Below are 12664 nucleotides of genomic sequence, written 5' to 3' on the forward strand. Positions count from 1 at the left end.
TGTGTAGCTTTGTGGTTAACTTCAAAACAAACAAACAAGTAATAACTCACTCTAAATTGTTCCTCACTTATTCTTCCACTGCTGTGACTAAATATAACATTTTTTGTTTTCAACTTATTCTCCATTGACCTCTATTCTTTTCTTCTCTAGATGCCTCTATTCCTTTTTGCAACAGTCTTGATTATTTTTAGAATAGTTACACTCATTGTGAGCATATAGAGCTGTTAGTTTCATTCTTTGTGTACTTAAGAGAACATTTTTTCACTTGTTACATGTACAGATATTAGAAGATGGTGAAGCAGTAAAATCAGTAAACATTAAAACTATCAGTAATCAAGCAGTTCTGTAATTGTAATTACAGTCATATATGTATATATATGATATTAAAAATAAAGTTGCAAGTTTTGATAATTCCAAAAAACTTCAGTATGCAACATGTAGGAATATACTGATTCACAATTACTTTCTAATCTAGTTACAATATCGTGTATTTTATTTTTTTCAAACAGTTGATAAATACTTATGATTACAATAACTGTTTAATGTTTGTGGAAACCACTACCTATTATTTTGGTGAAGGTGAGCTTTTTTTTTCAACAAAACATTTTTAAATTATTCTAGATAACATCTATAATATAGTAAATTCATTGAAATTATTCACAGTATAAATTGAATTTTTACTATAAATATGATTATAATAATATTTTATTAATAAATTGCTATTATTTATGTGTATGATTATGAAGTTATACTAAATACAATCATAAATCTGATTTTAACAAGAACATAGAAGTTGTATGAAGCTTCCTTTGAATTTCAGGCATGCTTCTTTCAAGTTTTTTTTATATATTTCATCTTATTTTATATATTAGTATATTTGTAAAATAAAATGTATTAAAACTTGAACAACAATTTCCAAATAACTATATTGTCACTTAAATTGATTAATTCTTGACAAAAACTTGTTTTTACAATATGTCAAAAATGTATTTATTATGACACCAGATGCTTCCAAGTTTATTTTCAACTTGATCTTTGTCTCATACATCACTAGATGTACGTACAGCACTCTGCAAATTTCCTAGGTGGGTTAAGTTAAAACAAAACCTGTGTTTTTGGTTACAAAAGTAGCACTGTTTTTGACAATGATTGGTAAGTTTTTCTTAATATTCTCCCCTCAATGTGGATTCCTGTACATGGTCGTGGGACCTCCCAGAGAAGGTTCTGTACTTTCAATTTACTTCCTCTGGGATCTACACATCCACCCACATGTTTGCCATGCTTGATGACCTGTGAAAGGGAGGAGAGGATCCTGTTGGTTGAGGGGTCCAACCCTAACACACCACTTTGACATCAGATTCCTGTAGATGGGCAACCTTTGGGTGCCCACTCCCAAGGTCAATTAGCTGGTCCATTTGTGCTAGGGTCAACCAAGTACCAGTGTCTAATGTTCTCAGTGGGTGTTGTGGACATTGTATCTGATGCTGGTGTTTGGGTACAGCACATATGAAACCCTGGCATTGCTGCAGTGCCCTTATTTGCAATGCAGTGTGTCCCCTCAATGCAATGAGGTAAGTAGGCACTGAAATGTATTGCCTTTATTATGAATACTCCCATTAATGAACAAATAAATAAAAATAAAGAAATTGAAAAAAAACAAATTATTGCAAAACAACCATGCATGGAAGACTCTGTTGCACAGCCACAATCACAGTCAGATTCTGTACCTCAATTTCTAATTATGCATTCCTTATCTGAGAAATCCTTAGAGCTAATGTCTTCTTTTTTTATTCAAAAGAGATTAAAGGAAATTGCTAGCTCCCCTGAGCCAGTAAGGACATATTACTTTGGAGACATTTTGGTGGAAACATCTTCATCACAATATAGGGGATATACCCTTCGAGGTTACTCCCCATGCAACTTTGAATTCTTTCATAGGAGTTACAGTTGAGAGATATTTAAAGAACATTCCCAAGTCAGAAATCTTTGCTGCTTTCTACAGCCAAGGCATTTCTGTGTTGTGCTGACTCTCCACTCACAAAGGTGGAGTAATTCTACCTACAAATGTAATTATTTTGATGTTTACATCACTACATCCACTTGCCATTATCAAAGCAGGTTATTTAAATTGTAAGGTAAAGCCATATATTCCAAACCCTCTGATGTTTCCAGTGCTAGCAGTTAGAGCATTCAAAGACCTGTTGTCATAGATCTTTAATGTGTGCTCATTGTGTGGCAAAGACCATAATGCACACAAGTGTAAACTGTAGTGATTCACACCTTTCATACTTTAGTTCTTACCCTAAGTGGGTGGAGAAAAAGAGGTACAGTGTTTGAAGACTAAGCAATATCTTCTATTCAGAGGCTTGGAAATTATTGTCCCCCACTCCATCTCATATATAAGCTGCTGCATTCTTTTTCACTGCTACAGTGGGAGTACAGATAGATCTCTCCACGTCTCCAAAAAGAGTTGTTTTCAAACCACGTGAAGAGTCTGTTGCCCTCCATTATTAAGAGAGTTGATGAGTCAACATATATTCCTATGCAGAGTCTTCACCGGTCCATCCAGTGTCTCCCAGGATCCACTTCCTTTGGCTCTGGGTTCTAGTGTTTCTTGAGATACATTTTCTTCTCCAGCCCCAAGATGCAGAACGATTATTTGTTCATACCCTTAGTCACTGGAATTTTTTTCCACTGACAGAGTCCTGTTCACTCAACCAAAGGAAGGATCCATGGAGGTCAATAGACCTCCTCCTACTAAAGAAAATAAAAAGAAAAGACATGGTCAGAAAGAGAAGAATTCTCCTCCATGTAAATAAAAATGGTCACATTGATACAGTGGAACTATTGGGGTTCCTGTTCTGATAACATCAAGGTGCTGATTAATGTTTATCATCCTGTGTGTCTTTCCTTACAGGAAACATTTTTGAAACCTGCTGATATATTCACCTTACATCAGTTCTATTTATACCACAATGACAGATTGTGTGACGGATGAGTATGTGGAGTTGATTGACCAGTATGTGCCTGCTCTATCATTGCTACTCGATACATCCTTGGAGACTGTGTAGCTGTCCATGTTTCCTTGGATCATACCATTACTGTCTGTTCTCTCTGCCTGCCTTCTGGAGAGAGGTATGACCAATTGGACCTTGATGCTCTTATTGAATAATTACTGTGTCCCCTTTTAGTCCTTGGGGACTTTAATGGACATAATTGCCTCTGGGGAAGTGCTGATATTGATGGGAAGGGTCACTCCAAAGAGCGTATCCTCTCAAATCACAACCTTGTAGCTTATTTCCATGCACCTAGTCAGTCTTTTTACTGTTGTTGATCTCTCTCTCTGCTCCCCTTCACTTTTCTTGGAGGGTTGGTTCCAAGCCATTGTGAGTTCAACACATTCTGTTCTTACTCATAGGAACTTGGAGTCCCTCAGGGCTGTGTCTTAAGTGTCACACTTTTCATTATAAAGATTAACACCATCATTAGACAACTACCCCCCTACAGTTGCAAATGGTCTCTATGTCAATAACTTCCATGTCTTGTGTCAGTTGTTGAGCATGAGATTTATTGAGAGGCAACTGCAAACTGCCCTCAGTCATTTACTGTAGTGGACTATAAAAATGGTTTTACCTTTTCTTGCTCTAAAATCATTTGCATGCACTTCTGCTGCCAATAGAGTATTCATCTCAATCCCAAGCTCTGTTTTGGAGAATTTCTGCTTCCTGTGGTCTCCGAGACAAAGTTCTTATAGGCTTATATTTGACTATAGGTCTCTGGTCTATGGTTCTGCCAGGACCTCAACTTTGAAGATGTTGGACCCTGCTCACCATCAGGGGATCACACTTTTTCAGTCAAGAGTTTGTACACTGAGTCTAATGAATCTCCTCTACACTTCTGCAGTTTGCAACTCTCTTTACTACATGCTGCAAATCTTCAATCCTTCCCACAGCATCCCACCTGGGGTTGTGTTTTTTCTTTGCCAGTGGACCATGCTTTTTCAGAATAGACAGTCTGTCATTGTTCCTTTTGGCCTTCATATTCAGATGCCATTGGATGAATTGAGTCTGTTCTTGGATAACATTGCTGTACCCACTGGTAGCCCATCTCACCAAGGTTTTTTACACTCCCCAAATGTGACCTATCTTTTAGTCATCTGAGAAAAGCAGATACTCCTGATTGGAAGTACTGTCTGTTATTTGCTGAACATCTTTTGAATCATCCTTCCATTCCTATTTATATGGATGATTTGAAATCAGTTGACTGTGGGTTCTGCCATAGTTTGTTGTGGTTTGGTGGTTGCACATAGAATTCCCTCTACAGTTTCTGTGTTCACTGTTGAATTGTACACCATTTCTTTTGCCCTGGATCACATAGAAGCTATGCAGTACATGAACTGTACTATTTATACTGACTCACTTAACTCTCTACTGGCCTTGCATTCACTTCATGTTAGTTTTCACCCTGTTCTAGTCAGTATTCATGGGAACAAGTTTGCTGCCACTGCAGCTAAGTCTGTCTGCTCTGGTACTATCATCACTGTGCCTGTTCCATACATGGACTATGGTCCTGTATCCAAGGCTAGGCTCCGCATCAGTTGGCAGTTGACTTGGAGTGAGTAACATCAATAACAAGCTTTTCCATATCAAGCCCTCCATTCCTCTTTGGCCGTCTTGCTTCCATAAGGAGGAAGTTGTCCTAGCTAGGCTACTCATTGGTCACAGTTTTTTAAACTCATCACTTTCTTTTATCTGGGACTGATGCACCACTGTGTTGTCTGTGTGACACTCAAGTCACAATAGCCCACAGTTTACTGTCATGTTGTCATTACAATTGTGAGTGACTGCACCATTTTAGACTTTTTTTTTTTACCTAGGTTCACCTCAGATATTGAACAGTGTCATTAGTGATTGTGACACCATCCTCCTTACTAATGTTTTTAAGTTTTAAAGGCCATTGTCCTTTTTAACTCTATTTAAATTTTTACCAGCTGTTTAAACTTTATTTAGTTTTAAATTGATTCATTTTTATATTTTATAACGACTTTTATTTTATTTTTACTGGTTGTTTGGTGGAGATAGCCTCGTTGCTTTGTGCAAATAAACACCAAACAACAAACTTAAAATTCTTAAATACTCCCTAGTAACAAGCTTTATAAAAAAAATTCTTACAAAATGAATTTAATGTGCTAGAACTGGTAAAACAACATTTCGTTAATGAAAATATGTTAAGTTTAATAATGCTAACATGATGTACTGAAACTATTGAAAATTGGAAAATCTTACTTTATATTGAAATCTGTGTATTAAAGTTAATTTTAATTTTTGAATTATCTTTATACCTTGGCCAAAGTAGATCTATAGACAGTTAAATCTCTGAATCTCTAAAAGAAATTTAATGGTGACCAATGTTTGTAAGGAGAGAAATATGACTAGTAATACTTGTTTCATTATTGTTTATTGCTGTCTGTGCTTTTGTAGCTTTAACAATGGTGTAGATGAAGACAAATTTTTTAAACAAGAAGAAATTCAACTTCATTAAAAGTAAAAATTACAAACGTTTCAATGAACTGATTCAAAAGTTAAATGTTTTATAAACAAATAATTTTTTCACATTACTAGGGAGCTTGTTTTATGGAAGTAATTAATGTTCATCATGAGTTTAACATAATGGAATAACAAAAATAAAAAATGTACAAAAGTGTCAAGTGTTTCAAATACAAATTTAAATGTTTTGGCATATATAACTATTCTTCATCAGTACTTGTTGATGGTGAAAAAATAAGAGATGAAATACAAAATGAGATGTAAAAAAAATTACTTTATACATTTCTGTCTTTAAAATATCATTTAAAATATTTCTTTGTTTTAGAAAATTGAGTTTATAATTGACTTCTGAATCATGCATATTTTTGCAGTGTAAGTAATTTTAAATGTTTTGTATAAACTTCTGATAAAAATTGATTTTACTATATTTGTAAAAGCTGTCTATATAAAACATAAAACAAAATAATAAACATGTCTTACAATATTAAAAAGGAAAAAAGTAATTTATTAACTAGAATTAAAATAATATAGTAAGAATACTGTGAAACTAAAAGGACTAAGCTTTAGATAATAAAATTACTAAGCATTAAATAAAGTTAATCTTTTGTTGTACAGCCTTGAATTATACCTTTTTTGGAATATAACTAACAAAATTATTTTAAAATATTTCTAAATTGATAAGGCAGTTCTAATATAATTGGATATTACTTTTTTTATTATGATGATGATTTGACATATTTGAAGTAGAATATCTGACATTTAGAGGGGTTACTTTTGACAATATCAGCTTATACTTTTCTTTTTTCAAACTCGAGCATTTCAACAACGTAGATGATATAAATATGTTAAGTTTTAGGATTATTTTTTGACGACTTAATAATTTTTAGTGGGCCATTCTGAAGTTGTTTTAACTTTAATCTGTAGGCCATATTTGCATGCCTAAAGTTGTGATCCAGTGTGCTTTATTAAATTGTAATAATTATTTGAACTGCTCTGTAATTCTAAGAACTTAGTTGTGAAAGAAAGAAAAGTATATACTGAAACCCTTTGTTTAATACCGAGGCTCATCATGTCAGCTGGAATAAAACAGATTTAGGCACTATTTATATCATCAAATGAATGATTGAATGGTGTGAACTGGATTAAGTAAGTGACATCTAATTATTACAAAATTTAGTTGAGTTATTTCCAAATCAGAATTGTGGTAAGGTCAGGTTGTAAATACATTATTATGTATTTGTTTATATTTGACACCAGTAATTTTCTTATTATTTTTACTTGAATTACTTTACTGTCATTCAGAAGAATTGGTAAACCAGTAAGCTAGTTATCTTTTCCACGATGTTGGTCAAGCATCCACAACTTCAACCAAAGTAGTTCTAAGAATCTATAAGTGGAAGCAAAAAATAATGTATAACAATGTCATTCATACTATATCTGAAATATCCAGTGCCAACAAAGCCTTTCATCCAATACCAGGGCTCCTCAAGCTGAGCATGAGCAGCAACTGTTATGGTTTGAAGTAGATTAAGTTATTGAAGGGTCTGATTTGAAATCCACCCTGGATATATCAAGATGAAAATAGAATAAAAAAAGTGCAGTATAATACCAATTGTATCAAAAATGTCATGTCCATTAGTGTACAATGTTTTGTCAGATTTCATTAATTGAAACCTTATAATATTACTTCATGGCAATGAGGAACGTACTTAAAGTAAATATATATTTACAGTAGAGACAGTTGATGTGGGTATTAAAAATGTTTATTTAACCCTTTCGGCACTGAATAAAACATTGTAATGTTTGGCATGGCGCTGAATATATATTTTTGATACTTCAACTAATTACGGTATCAGTACTAAAAGCATGATATCTCGGCAATAACTCAACAAAAGTCCCTGAAATTTTCGGTGATTGTAGCCAATACTATATATGTTAAATTCAATACATTAGAATAACAGGAATAAAGGAAGACACCCTGATACACAATGAAGAAGTGCCATGTAAAGTGCAATAATTTATTATAAATTGTATACAATTTGTGCAGCAGCCCGTCGATAGTCTTTATGGTTATGATATATCTCATGGTAAAAAGCACATGGGGAGATTGCACTGTTTGCAGAAATAATTAGTCTGCTTTCTTTTCCATCCAGCTGTGTATCTATTGCTGCAAACAGTACAATCAGGTTTGTGTTTTTTTGTCCTAATATTGTCCAATACTATGTCTTTCCACTAAATGCTGACCTTTATCAGTACTTGGTCTTCCTTTTTGTTTGGCTTTGCTAACATATCTCTCCTGCAAATTTTGAATAATCAGCTCTCTGAATAATATTGGAGATACCAGGTTTTCACTGTCGCTCTTGCAGTCTGCACAATATATTATATATCCATTAACAAGAACTAGCCTTGGTCTGTCAGTTTATGCAATAAGTTATATGACCCTAACTACACCACGTGCTTACCTAAAGCAGGGGCAGATTCCAGGCTATGAATGTCTTCATTATCACTCTCATCCGTTACAAGTAAGCTTTCATTATCATCTGGCTTAAACTCTTTGTCACTCTCTTCATCGTTACAAATAATATTGATTACTTCTTTAGTGGTATAAGCTTTTCCTTTTGGCATTGTAACAACATCGCAAGTATCAACAGAATATGCAAGGAAGGCGTCTTCTAAAGCAACGAACAGTATGATCTACACAGGCTAGAAAACAAAGTAATCACATGACCTCCAGTTTAAATACCTGCTGGGAATCCCAAGTAAACAATGAATACACGTGGTTCAAGCCTCAAGTGCCAACTGCGCAGAAAGGGTTAAAGACACAAAACAATTAATGTTTTAGCCTTTGTAGATCTTCAAGGAGGTCACAATATTAGTTTATGTTTTAAAATGAAAACTTTTAATGTCCATATCAGCCCTCTGTACCATACATATATAATATAGATACAAACACAAAATACTACTTTTTGTTTCCATTTTCATAAAATTTTCTTTATGATTTGTTTAGACTTGTCATGGTACTTTTATTTGCACATTGGAATGTGAGGTAGTCATGATTGCAAAAATAATTAGTCTTTTTACCTGAATACTAGAAGAAACTTGTACTGAAATGGTGACAACTGATTTGAAATTCTTTATTGGAAAATGGCAAAATTTAGCCCCAGAGCAAGTGACATCAAAGATTGTGTTAGGAGTACAGTACTAACTGTTGAAAATTTAATGTAGGTATTAAATTGTGTATTTATCTCTTCTTTTATGGAAGGTCGGACAGCAGCATTAAACATGCTAGGAAAAAACCAAGAATTATACACTGTTCCATTCTTCTGGTGCATGGTGTTTGGAAAAAGTATTCGGTATGCAGGTTAGTTGATAACGTTATTGTTTTTGTAGCACATTAATTTATTTCTGTGTTATTATTTTCAGTATAATTACTGTATTTTTGTTTCTTTTGTAAAGTGTTTTAGGTAATGAAAAGCAAGGTATTTTATTAACAGAATTGGATTGATTAAATCACTGGCTGATGCTGATTAACTCTTTTTATTCACATATCTATCATATACTGTTCTATGATATTGACAGCATGTAGTTTTATCTGGGATAGTGACTTGATTTAAGTAAATATTATAATACTAATTAAATTGAGGTTTTTTGTGTTTTTTTTATACCTTCTATATCTATGTTCAGGATAGTGACTTTATTCATTTAATTTTGTCTATGATGATTACCATTAGGTTCTTTCCTATGACAATTAAATTTAGGGTCTTTCCTAGAATACTGAATAGATTTAAAATTTTAATTTGGGGATAATGACTGTTTAGTTTCCTTTTCAGGGCACTGGCTAGTTTTAGGATTTTTATTAGAATACTGACTAAGTTTAGATTTTCCTAAGACTAACAACATTTTGATTATATTCTAGAATAATGATTAACTTATTCTCTGCTTGTTGAGACATTGAATTCATTTAGGCTATAACTTCAGCTAAATTTTAATTATTTTTCCAGGATTCTGCCTATAGTTACTTATAGTTACTAGCACTGGCTAGTTTTAGGATTTTTATTAGAATACTGACTAAGTTTAGACTTTCCTAAGACTAACAACATTTTGATTATATTCTAGAATAATGATTACCTTATTCTCTGCTTGTTGAGACATTGAATTCATTTAGGCTATAACTTCAGCTAAATTTTAATTATTTTTCCAGGATTCTATTCTAATCAAAGTTAATTTTCAACAGTTCTGACTACAGTTAGTTATATTCCAGGTTTCTGACTAATATAAATTTTCTTCTTGGATACTGATTGTTTACAATTGTTTTTATCAGATTTTTTATGACTAGAGTTTCTTATTGGGTAAATGTGTATTGGATTCTATCTTAGGTTATGGGGCAGGATTTGATGATGTAATCATCGATGGAAGTCTCGATGATCTTCAGTTTGTTGCTTACTACACCAGGTGAATATAGTATGAAATTATTTTTTTGTAACTTAAGTATACATTTAATAATACCGTTTGGTTATGTCTTTTTATTTTAAAGCTTATGGGGCCACTATACAAATTCTGAGCCTAAGAAATTTACAAATCATCTTTAAAAAATACCTGGTGGTTTTAGCAATGTGCTACAATATTTTTTTGTGCAAAAGTTAAACACCTTATTTATTTGAAGTTTGATAACTGTTGTTTATTATTCAATTCATATTTGTATTCTTGAGGGTAGTAATAAATTACAAACCATATGCACAGTTTTATACATTCTAATATTGATTGTTTAAAATATTTGCAAGGTATTGGACAAATTGTGTAATTATTGTTATCTTTGTTCATTCTGTATTCCAGAGCAACATCTGTTGTTGCTGTGGCAACAGTGGGTAGGGATCCTGTTGCTGCTCAGTTTGCAGCTTATTTGTATAGTGGAAAGACTCTTACTAAATGTGAAATCATGTGAGTAAGCTTTTTGTAACTGTTTATTTTGGTCATGTTATTCAAAAATATTTTGATTCAGTGATCTCTATTAGTATATTATTTAGTGAAAAGTATTGTTGTAGTCTTTGAGATATATTTTAAAATTATTTCTTTTTTAAACTATTGCTATTAAAATAAAAAATTCAAAGACTAATCTGCTCATCACCATAAATGCAAAATGAGAATCAAACAGAAGTTTGGGAAAATATTCCTTCTTAACCCTCGTACTACAAACTCAGCCAATATGACCAAACTTGTAATCCCAAAGTAACCATCAGATTTTCCATTTTGTAGCTTTCATTATATTTTGTGTACCATCGTGAAATTAAGTAATCTTTCAGTAAACATTACAAGTGTTTTGCATATAAAAAAAATTTTTTTTTTAAATTAAGTATTTATACTACAAATTTATTCTTCAATATATGGAGTCGAAATATTAACTACTTCTTGTACAAAGTGATTTTCATGTGAAGATTAAAAATATTTTTTTTCACTTGAAAATTTACCAAATTTCATTTCCACAATCCCTAAAACCTATTAAATAGATATCAACCATTCTTTATCTGTATTTAGTAATTATTTTATATACTGTAACTCTACATGGTCATTTTGACTGACCTCATAACAACCATAAAAAAAAAAAGAGAAATTTAAATTACACTTTTTTCTTTGTATAATAGTTGCATATTGTAAAAGACAATTACAGTTGTTTATCCTAAACAGTATAAAGTTCCTAACAGGATACAGCTGTTTATACTTAATTTCTATTGTTTTACTGCCCTTTGACCTATGTTTAAATAATAATCCCCTTATACAAGTTATGATTCACTCAGAAAATGTATAGTTCAAGTTACCATATTGAAGTATGTAAGACATGAGGTAAACATACCTCATGAAGAATTATTATCTAACCTTAATCTGACCTAATAAATTTCCAATTTTTATATTTTAGTTATTATAACAATAGGTAAAGAATATACATGAAAAACAAGAATTACACTATTTATCTGTTTGTGTTTTGTTTTTGCAGTCAATGAAATTTAAGCCTGGTTTTTTAATACTAATGGTACTGATACTATACAGGGTGACCTCTAAGTCCCTCCCCATCCATATATCTTATGTATCCTCGCTGCACAATATTAAGCGACACCATGTTCTGTGAGACATTTTCCTCAACATAGCAGGGGTTATTGTTCCAAATGCTGCAGTGAAAAGAAACAAATTTATAATACATGCATAACAGAATATAACTAATAACATATGGATGGGTAGGGACTTACGGGCCACCCTGTAAGTAATTTTTACTCATTTGAATAATGCATCTAAGGACCCAAAATGATAACATGTACAGAGTAAACTGTTTTATAACTTATAATTTATCTGTCTTTCTAAGTATGTTATAAGAACTGTTAAAACTTAACTAGTTGATGTGAATACTGCAAAAGAAATTTTAAACCTAAAGGCAAATTAGATAATATTCTTTACAGAAAACAATATCATATATAATTTGATAGATTAGAACCATTAGCAATTTGTGAAAGAAAGTATGTGATAAGTTGTTGTGTCAAGTGGGTCTGATGTTTCTGGTTTGTGGCACTGTAAACAAATCAGGTTAAGAGCTATAAAATTTACATTTTACTTTAGTAATATGTCTATTATAATTAGTAATTTTTGTTCAATTACATACTTCTAAGAGAGGTGTTTAATAAATTAAAAAAGACCTAGAGAACAAATGTCACATTTCTCATACCTGGAGAGATTGAGGATGTTTTATATATTTTTTTATAAAGTCAAGAAGTTAATTCATGTTTTAACTAAATTTTGAATGTAACTCTCTAAAAGGCCATGACATGCTCTTTTTGACTTATTGTACTTAATAGCCATGTCTGAGTTATCAACTGGCAAACAAATGCCAGTATGCTTTAATCACTGGCTCAACACACATCCACTGGACTTTTATAAGTTAGTCACTTCTAGTTTTTAGTCCTGTGCATTGTCAAGATTTTGAATTAATGCTATTATGTGAAAAAATTCAACAAAACCTGAAAATTTGGTTATTTGCAACCAGTATTTTTATGTTGTGTGGAATATTATGTAAAAGGATATATGTATTGTATGCAACCAAATTTTTTGAACTAGTTTTGAACATACAAACTTAT

The 12664-nt window shown here is 32.2% G+C and overlaps 1 protein-coding gene across 13 annotated transcripts in view; it reads left to right on the forward strand.

Moving 5' to 3' along the window:
• LOC143239705 (apoptosis-inducing factor 3-like) overlaps positions 1 to 12664 on the forward strand; it is a 146191-nt gene that overhangs the window by 131386 nt on the left and 2141 nt on the right. For all 13 annotated transcript variants that reach the window (XM_076481104.1, XM_076481111.1, XM_076481102.1 and 10 more), the window contains exons 15-17: positions 8809 to 8907; positions 9923 to 9998; positions 10380 to 10484. In XM_076481104.1, the coding sequence (XP_076337219.1) occupies positions 8809 to 8907; positions 9923 to 9998; positions 10380 to 10484 (280 nt within the window). The remainder of the gene's footprint in view (positions 1 to 8808; positions 8908 to 9922; positions 9999 to 10379; positions 10485 to 12664) is intronic.

This window comes from Tachypleus tridentatus, chromosome 13 (genome assembly GCF_004210375.1).
Source record: "Tachypleus tridentatus isolate NWPU-2018 chromosome 13, ASM421037v1, whole genome shotgun sequence".
Classification (NCBI taxonomy): domain Eukaryota; kingdom Metazoa; phylum Arthropoda; class Merostomata; order Xiphosura; family Limulidae; genus Tachypleus; species Tachypleus tridentatus.